This window comes from Mobula hypostoma, chromosome X1 (genome assembly GCF_963921235.1).
Source record: "Mobula hypostoma chromosome X1, sMobHyp1.1, whole genome shotgun sequence".
Lineage (NCBI taxonomy): Eukaryota > Metazoa > Chordata > Chondrichthyes > Myliobatiformes > Myliobatidae > Mobula > Mobula hypostoma.
In genome coordinates, this window is record NC_086128.1 from 7042389 (window position 1) to 7062087 (window position 19699).

Sequence of the window (19699 nt, forward strand, 5' to 3'; positions counted from 1 at the left end):
GTTTTGGGGGCTGCATATAACCCGCATTAGGGTATTTTTATCCTTGCAGTTCCTTAGCTCTATCCACAATGATTCAACACCTTCTGACCCTATGTCACCTCTTTCTAATTATTTAATTTCATTTTTTTAACCAAGAGCTACACCAACCCCTCTGCTTTCCTGCCTATCCTTTTTGATACTGTGCTACAAGTTCATTGACCTTATTCCATATACTGTGCACATACAAATATAACACTCATGGTCCTGTTTGCACTCTTTTCGAGTTTTTCTGCCTTTTACATTGCAACTCATCCTGTTGACTGTAATTTTGCCCTATCACCAGCCTCTCCTTGCTGGGAGTCTCACTACACACTGCCTCTGTTTGTAAACCAACTACCTCATCCTCAGCACTACCACTCTGCCAAATTAATTTAAACCCACCCAATCAATTCTAGCCAACCTGCCTGCAAGAATATTGAACCCCCTCGGGTTGAGGTGTAACCCGTTTGTTTTGCACAGATCATACCTTCCCCAGAAGAGAATCCAATGATCCATAAATCTGAACCCCTGCCCCCTGTACCAGTGCCTCAGCCACACATTCATCTGCCAGATCATCGTATTCTTACCCTCACTGGCACATGGCACAGGTATCAATCCAGAGATCACTCCCCTGGAGGTCCTGTTTCTCAGCTTTCTACCTAGCTCCCTAAAATCTCTCTTCAGAACCATCTCACCTTGCTTACCTGCCTCATTGGTGCCAATATGTACCAAGACTTCTGGCTACTCACCCTTGCCCTTGAGAATGCCATAGACCCCATCTGGGACTTCTCTGATCCTGGCACCAGGGAGGCAACATACCATCCGGATGTCTCTATCGCACCCGCAGAACCTCATCTTTGTTCCTCTGACTAAGGAATCTCCTATCAACACTGCAGTCCTCTTCACCTCTCTGCTCTTCTGAGCCACAGCACCAGACTCAGTACCAGAGACCCCGTCACTATGGCTCCCCAGATAGGTCGACCCCTCAATAGTATCTGAAGTTATTATTGAGGGGAATGGCCACAGGTGTACTCTGCACTGGTTGTGCATTTCCCCTTCTTCTCCTGACAATCATCCAGTTACCTGTTTCCTGCAAACTAGGGGTGACTACCTCCCTGTAGCTCATGTCTATTGCCTCCTCGTTCTCCCATGTGAGTCAAAGGTCATCAAGCTGCAGCTCCAGTTCCTTAATCCGTTCTCTCAGGAGCTGCAGCTCAGTGCACCTGGTGCAGATGTCCTTATCTGGGAGACAGGAGGTCTCCCAGTCTTCCCACATCCCACATAGAGTACAAAACACTGCCGCTGGAACCATTCTCTCTAAACTACTGTGCCCTAACAGATGAAGAATGAACAATTAAGAACAGAGAGAGAGTAACTTACAAGAGAATTTATCTCACTCCAGCCTGATGTCACCAAAGCCACTCTAAACACTGGCAAACTCCAAAACAATGGTCATCCCAAGAATGGCCACTCCTCTTGCACTTAAATTATTTTTATTGGCCCTTTCTAATGAAGCCCTCTTGGTGATTGATCACTCCTCAACTAGAGAAACTGCCACGAAACTCTGCTTTTAAAATCTCGATCACTGTCTTGATTAATAAGTAGCTCTTTTTACGCACCCCTGATGTGGATTGTCCAACTCAGAGCCAGGAGGGAGATTAGTGGAGTGGGATGAATGGACAAGGGAATCACGGAAGGAGTAATCCCTGTGGAAAGTGGAGAGAAGGGACAGGTGGTAGGGTCCCGTTGAGGATAGTGTAAGTTGCGGAGTATGTGAGGGCAGATATCCAGGAAATGGAGGAGATGCAGGTGAGGGCAACCTCAATGGTGGAGGAAGGGAAATCCCGTTCTTTGATGAAGAAGGATATCTCTGATATCCTGGAAAGCAAGCCTTATCTGAGAACAAATGTAGCGGAGACAAAGGAGCTGAGGAAAGGGAGTAGCATTTTCATAGGCGACACGGTGTGAAGAGGTATAGTCAAGATAGCCATTGGAATTGGTAGGTTTATAGTAGATAGCTTGTCTACAGAGATGAAGACAGAGAGATGGAGAAAGGGCAGAGAGAGGTGTCATAAATGGACCAAGTGAATTTAAGGGCAGGGTGGAAGCTGGAGGCAAAGTTGACTAAATTAACAAGCTCAGCATGGGTGTAATGAGCAGCACCAATGTAGTGGTCAATCTAGTGCAGGAAGAGTTGGGGAGTATTACCGTGGAAGGCTTGGAACATGGACTGTTCTATGTAGCCAACAGAAAGTCAGGCATTGCTGGGGACCTTGCTGGTGCCCGTGGCTACCCTTGAATCAGGAGAAAGTGGGAGGTGCCAAAAGAGATATTGTTGAGGGTGAGGACCAGTTCTGCCAGACAGAGGAGTGTGGCAGTGGAGGGGATCTGGTCAGGAGCAGAATGCAGAATAAAGTGTAAAGTGTAACAGCTAAAGAAAAAGTGCATTGCAGATAAACAATAAGGTGCAAGATCATAATGAGGTAGATTGTGAGGTCAGAACCATAAGAACCATGCTAATGAATGTGCCCCACATGAATTTCCTCTTGCCCTTTTCATCTCACTTATCAACTAAACCTTATGTTCCTTTCTCCTTCAGAACTTGTTCATGCTTAGTGTTTCTGCTGTTATATCTCACTTGCCTTTTGTGGCAGCTTAACCACACTATGGGTAAAAAGGTACCTTCTGAACAGCCTATTTGATTTCAAGCTTCAATTGTTTGTTATGTGCCGTGATGTATGACGTGGGTGATCATGATCTTTCCATAACCATGATGGTTCTTGAGAAATTTTTTCTATAGAAGTGGTTTGCTCCTACTCTCCAGAGATCATCTGCCTGATGTCAGTGGTTGCATAACCAGGCCTTGTGGATCTGCACCAGCTGCTCACAGGACCATCCACTGCATGCTCTCATGGCCTCATGTGACCCTGAGCGGGGTGGGGGGAGAGGCTAAGCCCAAATGTGACCTTCAGTCCAGCAAAGGGAAGGAGTACCTTATACCTCCTTTGGTAGAACGTATCTGCATCCTGCCACCCAGATTTCAAGGCATCATCGTTCTTTTATCAGATGCAGAGAGGGATGATGAGCACTAAAGGTTATCTTTTGCAAAGTAGCTTCAGTATCTGTTTTCACTCTGATATTTAGTTTATTCTAACCATCTTGTTTTGTTCTAAAGCAGTAGTCCTGTCCAATTCTCAGCATGTGTTACCTGCCTCAGCTGAGGCTTATTGATTGAATCAAATGACAGGAGCTTGATCTCATTTTCAACTTTGTGAAGCGAACATGTGCCAGGAGAAGGCAATTGCGAACGTTGCTTTGCTGGGTGGGGTTTGTTTGATCATAGTCTTCCAAAACCTACTGTGGTGAATGCCCAGGAGATGGGCAAGCAAACAAACTTGGGAAGATTTTGGATTGCAACCTGAAACCTAAAGGGAGATGCTTATAAACACTGACCAAGATCAATGTCAACTTTGGAGATGCAGAGCTTGTAACCTTCTAAAGACTGATGCCAACTGCAGCTTGTGCTTAGTGTAATATGTACTTAATTTAGCCCATCCCCCTATCGGGGCATAGGCCACTCACGGCAGTTCACCTGAGTCCTTTGTCCTGGGCTGGTCTTTCATGTTGTCTCCAGGTGCAGCCCATCTTCTCCTTCCTCTCCCAGGGATGATGTCTTTAGAGCTTCTGTTGGACTTTCTGTACCACTGGGTTTTTACGGGACGTGGTTGCTAGCTTCCTTTCGCAGCTGGGCTTAGGACTGTCCGTGGCGAAGTATTTACGTTATAATGTTTCACAGTATTGACACATGCACTATTTCATAGTGAGCAGCATGGGGAGAAAGAGTCATAGAAACAGAAGCATGGAAACAGGCCCTTCATCCCACCTTGTCTGTGCTGGCCATCAACCACTAATCTTACATGAACCGCATTTTTATTTCCCTCCCCTCTCCTTCCCTTTTGTTCCCTTTCGCATCATCTCCCCCAGATATTGTCACACAGCAGCCACTTAGCCTGTCAGTCTGTGCATCCTTGGGATGTGGGAGGGATCCAGAGGACCTGGAAGAAATCAAACCGTTACACAGAGAACATACAGACTCCACAAAGACAGCTCCCAAAGCCTGGATCGAACCTGGGCCACTGCAGCTCTGAGGCAGCGGCTCTACTTTAGAAGTTGTGAAAGAAGTAGATTTAAAGATCTCCTCCAAGGGAGGGGACAGGGATAATGGGAGAGCAGATTCAATGAGCCCAATAGCCTAATTCTGCTCATATGTCCGATGGTCTAAAGGCCAGTGAAATTTAAGAAGAAAACCCTGGTGATGGGGTCCTGGACAGCTGAGAGCTTTTCTTTTTCATAGACTTGCCCTTAGAAACAAGGATGTTTCTAAGTTGTTTCTATGTTTCAAGAAACAAAGATCCATCAACTTCTCTGGGTTCTGGGGAGTCTCATGAGAGAATTGTAGACTGCTGCAGGTGGGGTTGGTGGAATTTCATGGAACAACTAAGTGGGTTGTTAGAATTGTTGTACCCTCCTGCTGCTTGGCCTCTGACCGGAAAGACTTGAGATGCTTTTGGTATTTGTCTGGAAGTTTCACTGCCAGGTTGTATAGATCTGAGCCGAGGGTTTCTGAGAGTGTGCTTCCGTGAGTCCATTTGCACAAGGAAGCTTTGGGGATATTCTTGAAAGGTTCTTTCAGTCCAGGAATCTTGCTGATGGATCTGGGGTGTAGGGACATTTGCCAAGTAGACTCGAGCTTGAGGGCTGACTTAGAGGTCCTATTTCCAACATTCTTTCTCATTTGGCCAAAGGCAGTGTTGTCAGGTTTTCAATCTCAGAGAAGTGACATGGAGATCTGGCAAGTGATCGACATTGGCTGGGATCGGTGTTCTGCATGAGCAGTCGTCCAATGAATGACGTCTGTTATCTGGATTTTGTTGTCAGATTGTCTTACAGATGCTGACTGAGAAATTTATTGTTTTGTGGTAGCAGTACAACGCAGTCCTAACAAATTGCTCTGAAAACCAATAATTAAACAGTCCCAAAGAGGAATAGTGACGTAGTGTTGTTGGGTTTATGGACCATTCACAAATCTGATGGCGGAAAGGAAGAAGCTGTTCTTAAAATATTGAGTTGTAGCCCCCCTGGCCAGCCTCGGTCGCTCAGCTCGCTGTTGTCTAGGGAAACACCCTCGGCCCCGCCAGACTGGGTAATTAGTTTGTGTGGATGCTGTGTGATGTACCCCACCCTGCCCAAATAACAGACAATACACCAAATACGATTAAATGAATTACAGTTTATAGATATTACTGGAACTATAATTAATAGAGATAAAATATAAAAGGAAAATAAAAGGCGCCACACTTATCAAAGTTCAATCTCTTCGTGCACAAACAGTTGGAGCTCGGGACCCTCCTTCTTCACCCTGCGATCCCCTCGGACCACCTCAACCTGCCGCCTGGGACCAACAACGGTGGTCGAGCAGACGCTCCACACGAGTCCGTCTCCGTCTCCTCTCCTCACCGAACACCCTGGATCTCGGACTCCTGCGCGGGGTCCGACCCCGTTAGCCGACTCACAGCACCTTGTCCATCCTCCCTCCCTCTCTCTCGTGCCTTCTGCTCAAAAACCCGCACATCACAATAACTTACAGACACACAGAAAGAATAACTTTTATCCCAATTGGTTTTTTCATCCTCTTATCAATAACATAATCCAAACAAACTGCTAGTGGAAGGACTTTCTCAGCAGTTAACATAACAAAGAAGCCATTTTAATTAGCCTACGCAGTAACATAAAAGAAGAAACCCCTTACAGAGTGTACGGCTTCAGGCTCCTGTACCTCCTACCTGACAGTAACAATGAGAAGAGGCAGTCTTCCTCCAATCTGTCCTCCCTCTGTTCTCTCTTTCCCTTCTCCTCCCGCTTTCCAACCTAGCCCTGCTCTTCCTCTTCCAATACCAATACCCCACTCTCCATTTCCTCCTCCTCCTTTTTCTTTTGCCATTTCCTAGCTTTGAGCAGCTCATTTTCTGACAAGTGAGGCCAATCCTGTTTGCTTCTGGTATTTTCTATCCATGGTTCTTTAAGAAGTCAGGAAAGAGGCATAAAATTTATGTTTTATATAAAGCATAAAAGAGCATCACTGTAGCGTAGCGGCTAGCACAATGCTTTACGCTACCAGTGACCGGGGTTCAATTGCCTGTAAGGAATTTGTGCGTTCTTCATGTGACCAGGTGAGTTTCCTCCGGGTGCTCTGGTTTCCTCCCATCGTCCAAAGACACACCGGTTGAAAGATTAATTGCTCACTGTAAATTGGCCTGTGATAAGGTTGGGATTAAATCAGGGGCTTGCTGTGCGGCGCAGCTCGAAGGGCCGGAAGGGCCTGTTCCACACTGTATCTCAACAAATCAATAAATCAACTTGTTGCTTCACAATTGTTTGATTAAGAGTTGATAGAACAGAGGAAAGTAGAACAGACAGTGATGGGGATCTACTAGTGATGAGAAAGCTAAGATTAAAGATGGCGTTGCTTTGTGTTTAGCTATTTTATACCAACAAGATAAGGAAAAATGCTATTCGGACCTATAAATAAGAATCAACCAACTAGAAAACCATTACTTACTGTGTAGATACATCTATTGATGCTTCTGGACACATCTTCTTCAGTGATGTTCCTGGAATCATCGGGTGTTTCGGGTCTTTCAACATCATACAACCTCCTCCAGGTGACCCAGCCGGGGCTGATCAGACCCCAGCTTGTGCCCAGGTGGCTAGCTACTTATGACTCCATGGCTCCCCTCTTTTGAGCCACAGCCATCTTGAGGCCCTCTCTGCCGCATCGGTGGTACTGCGGATGGCTCTCCTCTTCCTCTCTCCCTCGATGCCCAAAATGCTGAAGGCTCCAACTAAAGAACGGGCAACGGATCCCCTACAACCAACCTCCACTGGGAGACACCTCGCTCTTCATCCAGTCTGCTGACAGTTGCTGACATACTTGGAGAGCTTCCTTTCAAAGGCCTCTTCCAAGCTATCTTCCCATGGGACTGTCAGCTCCAGCAGCACCACTTGCTTAGTCAACTCAGACACTACGACAATGTCTGGTCGCAGGGTGGTGGCTGCGATATGGTTGGGGAACTTCAGCTGCCCTTCGAGGTCCACCAACAGCTGCCAGTCCCTTGCCGAGGTCAGAATGCCTGCAGATGTTCTTTTGGCAGGTATTGGCTGCTCCCCAGCTCTGACAAAGTAAATACTGCAGTACAAAGTTAACCAATGAGAAAGCATTTATTCAAGTAATGCAAACTTCCAGAGCTTTTCAGAATTATACATTATATAACCACTAAACTTGCATATAAGAACTCCTTAGCACAAGGAGATAATTAATTGTAAAACTGCTAAGAAAATAACAACTAAACAGTCTAAACTAAGAATTAAACAGTCAAATCCAACCCCCCCCCCCACTATTGTCTCCTTCCACCCTCCTCCCCACCCCCCCCAACTGCTTCCTCCACCCTCCACACATTTCAGCAGATGTCTGGAACCAGAGGTGGTGGTGATAATCAAAAGGGCTGAGGTGTGTGTTTTAAGGTGATAGAATCCTTTAATGGTAGATGGTGTGGGATGGGGAGCAGCCTTACCACAGGGGGATGCAGGTGGCTAGTAGCTGGAGAGTGAGGCACGTGGTAGCCCTCTGGAAAGTTGGAGGAGAGGGGCAGTGGGAGAGCAGGAGGGGCTTGTGGTATTAGAGCGGGTAGGCAAATGGGGATTGAAAGGGAGGAGAATAAGATCTGAGGGAGAAGAGGGGACAGAGTAGGAAACTCATGAGATGATGAGACTTTGTCATCTGAACAACACCACCGCGTCATCTCCCTCAGACTGCTTACTCGTGAATACCACAGCAGCCAGATTTTTTGAAGCCATATTCATGTACACACACTGTTAAGTTTTGCATTAATGCTGGTACAAGCTGAGCCAGAAGCAGCTTCAGATGTGTTTATCACCAGTTAAGAGGAGGATTTGATGTGGCTTCAGATAATCCCATTGCCTGAAACAAGCAAATGGACCACACAATGGCTAGATTCACCATATGGAGTCTGTTCAGCAATACTATCACCAGTGATGAGCTAGTCTGTTTGAGCTCAGTTCCTCTATCTTGCCCTCCAGCCTTCAAGCCCTCTCTGTTACCCATTTGCTCTTGCCTACCTACCACTGACCATCATTATCCCCTTCAAATCAAGGATGCAGATGTCCTTTTGAAAAGGAAATATACAAAGGTTCAAAGTACATTTATTATCAAAGTATGTATGCTGTTTACAACTCTGAGATTCGTCTTCCCACAGACAGCCGCAAAACAAATAAAACCATGGAACCCATTCAAAGAAAAGCATCAACCCCTCCCCACCCATGTACAAAAAAACCAAATCGCACAACCAGCAACAAAAAAAATGAGCGAAAGACACAGAATATAAAATACAAAATCGAAAAGAGTCCAGGCATATTCAGTTCAGCTCAGTGTTCATTATCTGCAGTCCACCCCGATCAAAATCGCCCAAAACAGCAATAACAAATGAGCAACCAGAAAGCAGAAACACGTCATAAGGTGAACTACAGAGTCCAATCCACAAACCACCTCAATTAACCCTTGCCCAAGACCCAGAAGTCTGACACCATCCTCCAACAGCACCAAGGGGGAGAGACGCTGTATCTCATAAACATTTCTTAATTACACATTAAGTAAGCTCCTCATCGTATATTGCTTGATTATGACAGTGTTTCTATTCTGTCTGAAGTGACCTATTGATATAAATAATTTAAATGTATTTTAAATTCTATTTTGTACAGCTTTGGGATGTTGTCAATAGCCTCAACAAATCAAAACCTGCATTAAAACATATTTAAAAGTACTGCTAAGGTTATCTGAGATGTTCTGGTTAGTGAGATGTACCTAATCCATTTTAAAACTTTCCATTAAAGATTAGAATTGAATGTATTCAGAGTAAGTGTCATGGGCATAATTTTCATTCAGTTTTGAATGTAATTCAGCCATAGCCTTGGTAGTTTTATCTGATTTACCATCCAAAAGCACTGGGGAAAATCTAAGGATTCATTTTAACTTTCCATTACCCTTGCATGAGTGATCATAATGGATAAGTCTTCCTTGCGTAAATGTGCGCAAGTTTGCAAGGATTTGGGAGTTAATGATGTATACCTTATGGAGGCCAAGGTCATCAACTGGCATCAGTAAGGTAAACCAAAAGGTTTAAATAAGGCAAAAGCAGGTCAAAGTGCAGCTAGGTTTGCTAGAGTAGAAGAGCTGGGATACAAGAGGAATATGTTTCATTATGAGAAATGAGCTCTGTAAACCTTGGCTTCACTTATGTTGCCAAATCATCATAACATCCCTGAGTTGCTATTAACCAAAGAACTGGGTCATTAAGATAAAACTTCTGAAAAATGTGCCCAAAAACCATAGTTTGTAAAGGGCACAATGGGGGAATATCCAAGTCAGAATCAGACTTAGGTTAATATCACCAGCGTATGTTGTGAAATTTGTTCACTTTACGGCAGCAGTACAATGCCATACACGATAATAGAAGAAAAATTGTGAATTGCAGTATGTATATGAAATCTGCTGGTTTCCATGGCTGTGTAAGTCTAGGGCGAAAACCTCTGGCCCCACCAAACTCGTGAGACTGAGGTGCTCTCCCACCCCAGATCCCAGTTTGTGTGGATGCTGTGTAATTTGCTACCCTGTTACAAATTAGTGCCACAAAATAACAGTCAGCACACTGTATAGGGTTAAAGGAATTATATTTATGAATCTTAACTAAAGGGATGGTAAAGAATAACAAAAAGAAAAGGACCCATTCTAATTAGACAGTCAAATGTGCACAAGTTGGAACCCATCTTGAACTTCTCTTGTCACTCATGAGCTGGGCCCTCGTCAACGTGAATGCCCACACCACTATCTGAACGTCACTCGCAATCCATCTTGAACAAACGGGTCTCCCACCGGGTCGTATGCTACGACCAGAAATTAGAAAGTGGTGAGGTAGTGTACATGGGTTCAAAGTCTATTTAGGAATCAGATGGCAGAGGGAAAAAAGCTGTTCCTGAATCGTTGAGTGTGTGCCTTCAGACTTCTGTACCTCCTTCCAGAAGGTAGCAATAAGAAGAGGGCATGACTTGGGTGATAGGGGCCCTTAATGATGGATGGCACCTTTTTGAGGCATTGCTCCTTGAAGACGTGCTGGATGCTGGGGAGGCTAGTGTCCATGATGAAGCTGACTGAGTTTACAACTCTCTGCAGCTTATTTTAATCCTGTGCAGTAGTCCCTCCTCTCCCCCTACCAGACAGTCAAAGTATTTAAAGGAGCAAGATCTATGTATGATGTAAAACGTGTGACAGGGCAGTATCCCGATGATATAATGGGGCAGATCCATGAAGTCATGGAAGCCCTTTTGGAGAACATTACACGCAGTGCTATAAGATCTGCAATAGAGGAACTTGTCTGTGCTTCGTGGCAAGGATCAGCAAAACAAACCAAGTGACCTCTCTCGTTCCAGTTTTCTCTCAATAGGCTCAGACTGCTGACTGAGCAAAAAATAAATTAACAATTCCTGCTCCTAATTCATGTTGGCCAAGGGCTTCTTTTCCTGTGGAATTGGAACCAAGAAACCAGACTTGCTGAGGCCGAACTCTTCTGTTTCAAGTGTTACTGGTCTGATTTATTTTCTATCTTAACCAAAACCACATGTTCCAAGCTCCAGCAGAATAGTACTGCCACGGTGCAGTCACTTCCCGCTGAAGGTTCAGATTGTGGAAAGATGCTGCGTCCCTCAGCACAGCAAGGCCTGCTACTCACCATAGCCCTAAGCTGAGGGGCCTTTTACGTTGGCCGTACTATCTCACATGAGATTTTGCCATCTGGAAAAAGAATTGATTGTGGGCAGCAGTAATAAAACTGGGAAGATGGCCGCTAGTTTTACACTTCTCTGATCTTCCTCTGAATAAAGTGGCCCCTGTATTCTCTTAATCCCCCTCCTCTCTCCCCCACCACCTTACCCTATTATAATAGCAGCAGCACTTCCAAACATCAATTCATTGCATTCCACTAGAAGATTTATGGATGTGAAACATGCTGAATAAATTGTTTTTTAAGGTGCAGTATATGGCTGTCAGTTCACTCTTACATTGCATCTTTAGGGGACAATTTTAACCTAGTCTCAGCTTCAAAAACTGACAGGACTAGGAGTACTGTTTTTGTAGGTCATTTGGCTATATTCTGCTCAAGTTCAGGGAGAATAACATTAGATAGCATATGAGTCCCCCCTTTTCTTTCTTCCATGGCCTTCTGTCCTCTTCTATCAGACTGCCCCCTTCTCCAGCCCTGTATCTCTTTCACCAATCAACTTTCCAGCTCTTTACTTCATCCCTCCCCCTTCAGGTTTCACCTATTACCTTGTATATCTCTCTGCCCTCCCCTACCTTTAAAATCTACTCCTCAGCTTTTTTTTCTCCAGTCCTGCTGAAGGGTTTTGGTCCAAAACGTCGACTGTACTCTTTTCCATAGATGCTGCCTGGCCTGCTGAGTTCCACCAGCATTTTGTGTGTGTTGCTTGGATTTCCAGCATCTGAAGATGTTTGTGACTGGACCAGATCCTGTGGGTTTCCTGCCCTGTTACTTGGGTTGAAGCCTTCCCTTAGATCTCACGGCAGAGCAATAGAGAGAACTCAGTGTAGACCAGCACACAGCACAGAAAGTAACATTAACTAAAGGAGCATGGAATGTCTCTGATGGTGAGTCCTTTGCACTTGTGAGGCAATCTCTGTGCAGAGCAGGTTGCTATTTATTTATTTATTATTTAGAAATACAGCAGCTGATGGACGTCACAAGTCCTGGTTATGCAACCACTGACGCCAGGCAGACAATCTCTGAAGAGTATTGATAATGACTGGGGTCACCCGTCCTGTAAAGACACTGCTCAGAAGAAGGCAATGGCAAACTACTTCTGTAGAAACATTTGCCAAGAAAAATCATGGTCATGGGAAGACCACGATTGCCCATGTTATATGACGTAACACATAACGAACAAACGGCAGCATGGTAACAGGCCCTTTCAGCTCGACAAGCCCGCGCTACCCAATTAGACCCCTGCAACCAATTAACCTCCTAACCCATACATCTTTGGAATGTGGGAGGAAACCAGAGCACTCAGAGGAAACCCACGCAGTCATGGGGAGAACGTTAAAAGTCCTCACAAACAGCAGCGGGAATTGAACTTAGCGTTGTAGTAGTGTTGCACTAACCGCTACCCGACTGTGCTGCTAAGTAGCAGCACAGTAGTTTCGCACTTGCCTTGAAATTCTCTCTTTCTTTTTGTGGAATCTTTTAGATTGTTTGTACAGACTTTGTGGCTGATGATTTAAGATGTCAGGTGGAATGCATCACGAAGAAGCCTTCTGGCATAGAGGAAGAGCAGTAGCAGTCATAAAAAATGGAATGATTATAATGCATGGGACCCATGCAATGCTACCGATCTCCTAGCCCTGAGCATTGCTTGCTGCAACCGCTCAATAGAAATTCAGGCATAATTACCTTCTCTGTGCTTTTAGCAGTAGTCAAAGCAGAAATGTAATTGTGGAAAATCACACTTATGGTGACCTCTCGCTCAATTGATTAAACAATGGGACAAAGTGGAGTGCTGATGGGGTTGCCATTAATAGTTGGATGCTTTCCAGAATGTTCCATTGCATTTTTACACACTTTGCCTCCATTGAGTGCTGACCCAACGTATCAATGATTAGGAAAACAATCCAAATCTTTTGTAACCTCTCTTCTAAATTCTGAGCATTGTCAAAGAGATTGATACCCCTTCCTGGAGATCCAGGATACTCCGGGAAGGTGGGTACCATAGGAAGAGATGGGTTGCTGGATCTCCATACCCTTTCCCTGTCCAGGCTAGCCTCAGTGTCCATTTAGTATGCATCAGAGGAAAGTGCAAGTGTCCATACATGAATAAAAGGAAGAGTCAAGCTTCTGGAGTTGTTTGAGATGGAAAGAAACAAACTAAAATGTTGCTTGAAGTTGCCTTGACTTTTAGCGGTTGTGCAAGGCTGTCTCTCGGGAGTAAAAGAGCTGAGAAGCAGGAGTCACAGTGCTCATTGTGGTCTGAAAAGCTGATCTGTGAAAAGACTCTACCTGCAAAAGGCAGCCCAGTACTGGCTGAAAGGACCACTGTGCTACTTCCTCTGAAGAAAACAGTCTTATGTCCAAGAAACTCAAGCTAGCACAAAGAAATAAAGCATTCAAAGGGAGAAAGTTTCATTCTTAACCTGATATCACAAGACCCCATCAAGCTAGCTCACTTTTTAAGCAGTCGAGGGCGAGCTTCCCATAGGTATAATCTTCCACAATTACACTCTTATTGTAAAACTGTTCACAACCTTTGGCCTTTCAGCAGCTGCCAGACAAATGAGCTCAACAAACATAGCCCACTCTACTGAATTAAATGTTCCCTTCCTGAGATACTGTAACCTACAGTACTGTGCAAAAGCCCTAGGCACATATACATAGCTAAGGTGCCTAAGACTTTTGCATAGTGGTATAGTAATTTTATGTATTGCACTGTACTGCTGCCACAAAAAAAAAACAAATTTCCTGTCATATGAGAGTGATGATAAACCTGATTCTGATATGGGTCTCTATTGCAGACTGAGAGTGGGAAGGGGTCAGGGAGACGGGAATCATGGTTGGGAAAAGAGGAAGGGAGAGGAGAAGCATCAGGAAGCACCAGAGAGACATTCTGTAATGATCAATAAACCAACTGTTTGGAATCAAATAACCTTACCTGTTTTCTCAGGGCTAGGTGTGTCTGCACCCATAGCTGCCCTCCTCCCTGCCCCTGGCACTCCTTCTCTGCCACCTGTTCCACCACCCTCACCATTCCCAACATCCTTTGCTCCTGCCAAATCTACAAACTCGCTCTCCACTCCACTTTGACAAATACAGTACTGTCCAAAACTCTTAGGCACCCTAGCTATATATATGTGCCTAAACTTTTGCCCCACTCCAGCACCCCCACTCCCTGCAGATTCACCACCTCCTGCACCTACTTTGAATTTCTGATTCAATAAGTAGATACAATTGGCTTAGAAACCAGACCCAAACTTCTAAGTGCCAGAAAGAGTAGCCAGTCCACAAATCATAGCTTCAGCTAGCCGACCTACCAGTTCCCCAGCTCCCTAAGCTAGATGTGTTTCAGGGGATCTGCTGCCAGAACAGGAGGAGGTTATATTCTACCCTTTGCATTAGGCCTGTTGGTCTACATTCTGAGGTATTTAAGACCGTTATAAGATTCCTTAACTTCAATATTTCTAGAACTTTTTCTCAAATTGGAGAGTCATAATTTGAAGGGAAGCCTGTTGAGTCTATCTGTCATTTAATCATAGCTGATTTGCTTTGCAGCCACTTTCTCCCCATAGCCCTTAGCCCCCTAACCAATCAAGAACCTATGAACCACTGCCTCAGCTACACACAGTGACATGGCTCCAACGAATTGCACAGATTCACCACCCTCTGGCTGAAGAACTTCCTCCCTCATCTCGGTTTTATAGGGATGTCTGTTTATTCAGAGGCTACGTCATTGGATCCTAGACTGTTCTACTAATGGAAGCATCCTCTCTGTGTCCATTTTATCCAGTACTTGCCTCATCCTTATGAACCACATTGATTTGAGATAACATAGGTTAAGCCTTTCATTCCTGGAATCATTCTTGAGAACCTTCTTTGGATCCTGTCCAGTGCCAGCATATCTTTCTTCAGATACTGTGCCCAAACTTGCTCATGATATTCCAAATGCAGTCTGACCAATGCCTTATAAAGCATCTGCTTTGTAAGGAAACTGGAATCCTCTCTACCAAGAAAGCGCCATGTCTGAAATTTGAAACCCTTAAAACTGAGATCACCATACTAAGGTTGACCCAGTTCTAGAAATCAGATGCTGGACCTTTAGCCCAGATGGATGAGAATGGCTCCATGTGTCTATCTAAGAGCCTTTGTACATGCCCCTATTGTGTCAGTCTCTCCTGCCATCTCTGACAGTCCAGGCACGCACCACTCTGTGTAAAGTACATAGAACATAAGAAATAAGAGCAAGAGTAGGCCGTATGGCCCGTCAAGCCTGCTCCATCGTTCAATAAGATCATGGCTGATCTGACCATGGACTCATCTCCACCTCCCTGCCTTTTCCCCAGAACCCTTAATTCCCCTACTTTTCAAAAATCTATCCAACCTTGTCTTAAATATATTTACTGAGGTTGCCTCTACTGCTTCAATTGGGCAGAGAATTCCACAGATTCACCACTCTTTGAGAAAAGCAGTTCTTCCTCACCTCCATCCTAAACGTTCCGCCTGACCGTTCGTTTGTTTGTTATGTGCTGTATTGTGTGACCTAGGCGATCATAGTTGTTTCAGGCAAGTTTTTCTGCAGAAGTAGTTTGCCATTTTCTTCTTCTGGGCAGTGTCTTTATAAGACAGGTGACCCCAACCATTATCAATACTCTTCAGAGATTGTCTGCCTGGCGTCAGTGGTCACATAACCAGGACTTGTGATCTGCACCAGCTGCTCATATGACCATCCATCACCTGCTCCCATGGCCTCACGTGACCCGGATCGTGGGGGGGGGGTGCGTGGTGTGTGGGAGGTTAAGCAGGTGCTACACCTTGCCCCAGAGTGACCTGCAGGCTAGCAGAGGGAAGAAGTGCCTTGCACCTCCTTTGGTAGAGACGTGTCTCCACCCTGTCACCCATTTATCTCTGGCGCCGCTTTGAAAAGTTCCTCCACTCATCTTAAAGACTTGTGGCTTGTACCAGGCCTTGTTGGCACATTAACCTATTGTCCAGAAGAGAGTATTACACAGTCCATCAGAGGAGGTGTTAAGGGCTGAGTTTATAGCTTGCCCAAGCTTCTGTAGTGGTCTGAAAAGTGGCTCCCTGGCCAATACTTATGCCCCAGTTAACATACCTATAATACAGGAGTTGGTCACTGTCTCTAGAAAATCCACAGATCTTACTCTTCTGCTACATCCTCTGATATTGTGTATCTTGTAATTACTGAGTACACAAAGCTGGGCGGCAGTGTTAGCTGTGAGGAGGATGCTAAGAGGATGCAGGGTGACTTGGATAGGTTAGGTGAGTGGGCAAATTCATGGCAGATGCAATTTAATGTGGAATAATGTGAGGTTATCCAGTTTGGTGGCAAGAACAGGAAAATGGATTATTATCTGAATGGTGGCCGATTAGGAAAAGGGGAGGTGCAACGAGACATGGGTGTCATTGTACACCAGTCATTGAAAGTGGGCATGCAAGTACAGCAGGCGGTGAAAAAGGCGAATGGTATGCTGGCATTTATAGCGAGAGGATTCGAGTACAGGAGCAGGGAGGTACTACTGCAGTTGTACAAGGCCTTGGTGAGACCACACCTGGAGTATTGTGTGCAGTTTTGGTCCCCTAATCTGAGGAAAGACATCCTTGCCATAGAGGGAGTACAAAGAAGGTTCACCAGATTGATTCCTGGGATGGCAGGACTTTCATATGAAGAAAGACTGGATGAACTGGGCTTGTACTCGTTGGAATTTAGAAGATTGAGGGGGGATCTGATTGAAACGTATAAGATCCTAAAGGGATTGGACAGGCTAGATGCAGGAAGATTGTTCCCGATGTTGGGGAAGTCCAGAACGAGGGGCCACAGCTTGAGGATAGAGGGGAAGTCTTTTAGGACGGAGATGAGGAAAAACTTCTTCACACAGAGAGTGGTGAATCTGTGGAATTCTCTGCCACAGGAAACAGTTGAGGCCAGTTCATTGGCTATATTTAAGAGGGAGTTAGATATGGCCCTTGTGACTAAAGGGATCAGGGGGTATGGAGAGAAGGCAGGTACAGGGTTCTGAGTTGGATGATCAGCCACGATCATACTGTATGGTGGTGCAGGCTTGAAGGGCCAAATGGCCTACGCCTGCACCTATTTTCTATGTTTCTATGCCCACAAGAAATGGAATCTCAGGGCTGCATATGGTGACAGATATGTACTTTGATAATAAATTTACGGAGTTTTTGAACCTTTACCAGTGATTTCTCTTGTCCTAAACTTCTGAGTGTTAATTTTTCAGGTTAATGTGTTATCTACACTGTGCAGACTTGACTTGTTCTCCTTCTTCTGGGTAGGTGTTTCACTTCAACACCATCTATGGTAAGAAGAACTGGGTGCAGGCACACATGTTCTGCCGTGAGCAAGGAGCTCAATTGCTCAGCATCAGCAGCTTTGAAGAAGAGAAGTTTGCTGAAAAAATTGTCCATGACATATTTGGGTGAGTCAGGTTAAAGAATTCCTTTTTGTGCTAGGCATTGGGTCATTTTGGGGTGCCTAACTTCCTTTTCCTTTATGGACTTCTTTTCATGCAAGCTCTTTCTGGAGATGAGGTCTTATCTTTAGAAAGCATGGATGTGGAATTTGCATTAGATCCACTGTTTCCACACTGTTAGCAACTCACTCCCCGGGATTCCACTACAACACATTGCTTGAAAGTCTGGTGGTTCCTACCAGAACTGAAGACATTTCCAAAAACCTCCATTGTCACAATGCAAACTCACAGTAAGCCTTGTGTAACCTCGCCACAACCTTCATGAATCTATAACTTTAAATTCCAGATTATTGTCACAACCCAATCTGACCTGCAATATCTGCAGTATACCCACAGCATATCATGCAATCTCTGTCTAACTCCTATATAATGTCTGATCCATAACAAATACCACCTCACACCCAAATTTTACATGACTCCGTAGCACCCAGTTCACCATATACAGCTGACTTGCTTCCCACTCCCCCTGTCAACCCCTAAATAATCCATATCTAATCCCCCCATTTGCAACATGACCCAAACACAGTTTGATTTGTTACACAATCCACACAATCTCTATCTGTCCCCACAATCTCATTTAATTGTGTGGTAATCAAATTTCAAAACAACACTGTGATGGTGAAAGTTATGAGATGGGTGTAGAGTCATTGTTGGATCTCTCACTCTGTGTTCCTGTTTCCCAGGGAATCGGAGGACCATGAGTATCATTGGTTCTGGCTTGGGCTGAATAGGCGGAACCCTGGGACTGACCGGAGCTGGACATGGAGTGATGGGACAGGAGTGAGTATCTGAACAAGGCTCGTATGGAATGAACAAAGGTGCATTTCTGCACTATAGGGTAACTTAGTGCTCTTTACCAGGATGTCAGAATTTTTCAGTCAGCGAAACACCACACCCTGAATAACTTTCCTGTTCTCCTAGCTTGTTCCAAGTTAAATTCCCAGTGTACCTTATACAGCCATTGACATCTACACAGAGTGAATGATTTTACGTGAATGTTTGCTTCTGACACTGGTAATGGGTGACCAATGAATCAAGTGTGTAACTCATATGATTATGATAAATTGTTGACCATAATGGACAACTGTACTTTGAGCAAGAATTCCCTTTGGCTCTTGCTGTTCCCCATTGCCTTTGCTACACCATTGTTGGCCTCAGCAGCCTCTGAACAGGTAGACCTAATAACTATCTATATGGACGTGTGCCAAGCTTTATCTGCTGCTGATGCCATGAATCACCTTTGACAGTGATAAAAATTATAAATGCTAGTTGCTGTGAGGACATGGCTGTGTCCTCTCCCTGGTCCAGAGCCTGGAAGCTCATTAACATAGTGCAGGAGTAAGACCACCCAGCCTGTCAAGGTGCTCCCACTGACCCCAGCCCTTGCAAGCTCCCCACGAGTGTAAACATTCCAGCGTCTTCCCTGTAGTGCCTCAGTAAAAGTACTCCTCATTGTTTGAAACTCTGAAGAATACAGATCATGATGCAGGCCACATCTGAAACCCGTATCCTCCCTCCACAGTATTCCTACAATAACTTTGGGCGGGATACCTACGACGACGACAACATCCGTCGCTGTGCGGTCACAGATATCGCCTCCTCACTGTGGCGTTCTGTGCGATGTGAGATTCAACTGGACTGGATTTGCAAGATACGTAAAGGTAGGAATAATGATGATGGGAGGGAGGTGAATCTGCAGAAAGCAACAGCTTCGGGCAAACCGAATGGAGTCCAGGCCCATTTGTTCTCAGTGGTTGGTGCTGCAGGCCACCCTCAGCTTCTGAGATTCCTGACTTTCAATCTGAATTTTTGGAGTGGAGTGAAAGGCTAAGTTAAATGCACAAATCGCAGAGAACAATCATTGGACATGGAATTCAATAACTAATAATATTCCGCCTTATGCTCTTGAAGGGTCTAGCTGGGAAAGTATTCTGGAATAGTAGCCCTGGGCAATATTCCCAGCATCCAGACAACATTTAGTGGGAGGTTGCAATACTCCCCTTCTGCCCAGAGTGGAGCAAGTTATATCACCTCAAAGCAGAGGAGAGGCCTGTAAGGATCGAGCACTCAGCACAGGATAGTGAACCATTACCAAAGCTCTCACCTTCTCAGTAACACATCAATAAAGGAGCAATATCTCTCTCTCTCTCTCTCTCACTCTCTCACTCACACACACACACACACAGTCTAGCGGTCATTACTTTAAATATGACTGGTTTCGTTACAGAAAGCAGGGAACAGGCAAATTCAGCTTTCATCTGTGAA

The 19699-nt window shown here is 45.0% G+C and overlaps 1 protein-coding gene across 1 annotated transcript in view; it reads left to right on the forward strand.

Moving 5' to 3' along the window:
- The window catches only part of mrc2 (mannose receptor, C type 2), a 247310-nt gene that overhangs the window by 144538 nt on the left and 83073 nt on the right, over positions 1-19699 (forward strand). The window contains exons 13-15 of the mRNA XM_063037085.1: positions 17238-17380; positions 18118-18214; positions 18957-19095. Of these exons, the coding sequence (XP_062893155.1) occupies positions 17238-17380; positions 18118-18214; positions 18957-19095 (379 nt within the window). The remainder of the gene's footprint in view (positions 1-17237; positions 17381-18117; positions 18215-18956; positions 19096-19699) is intronic.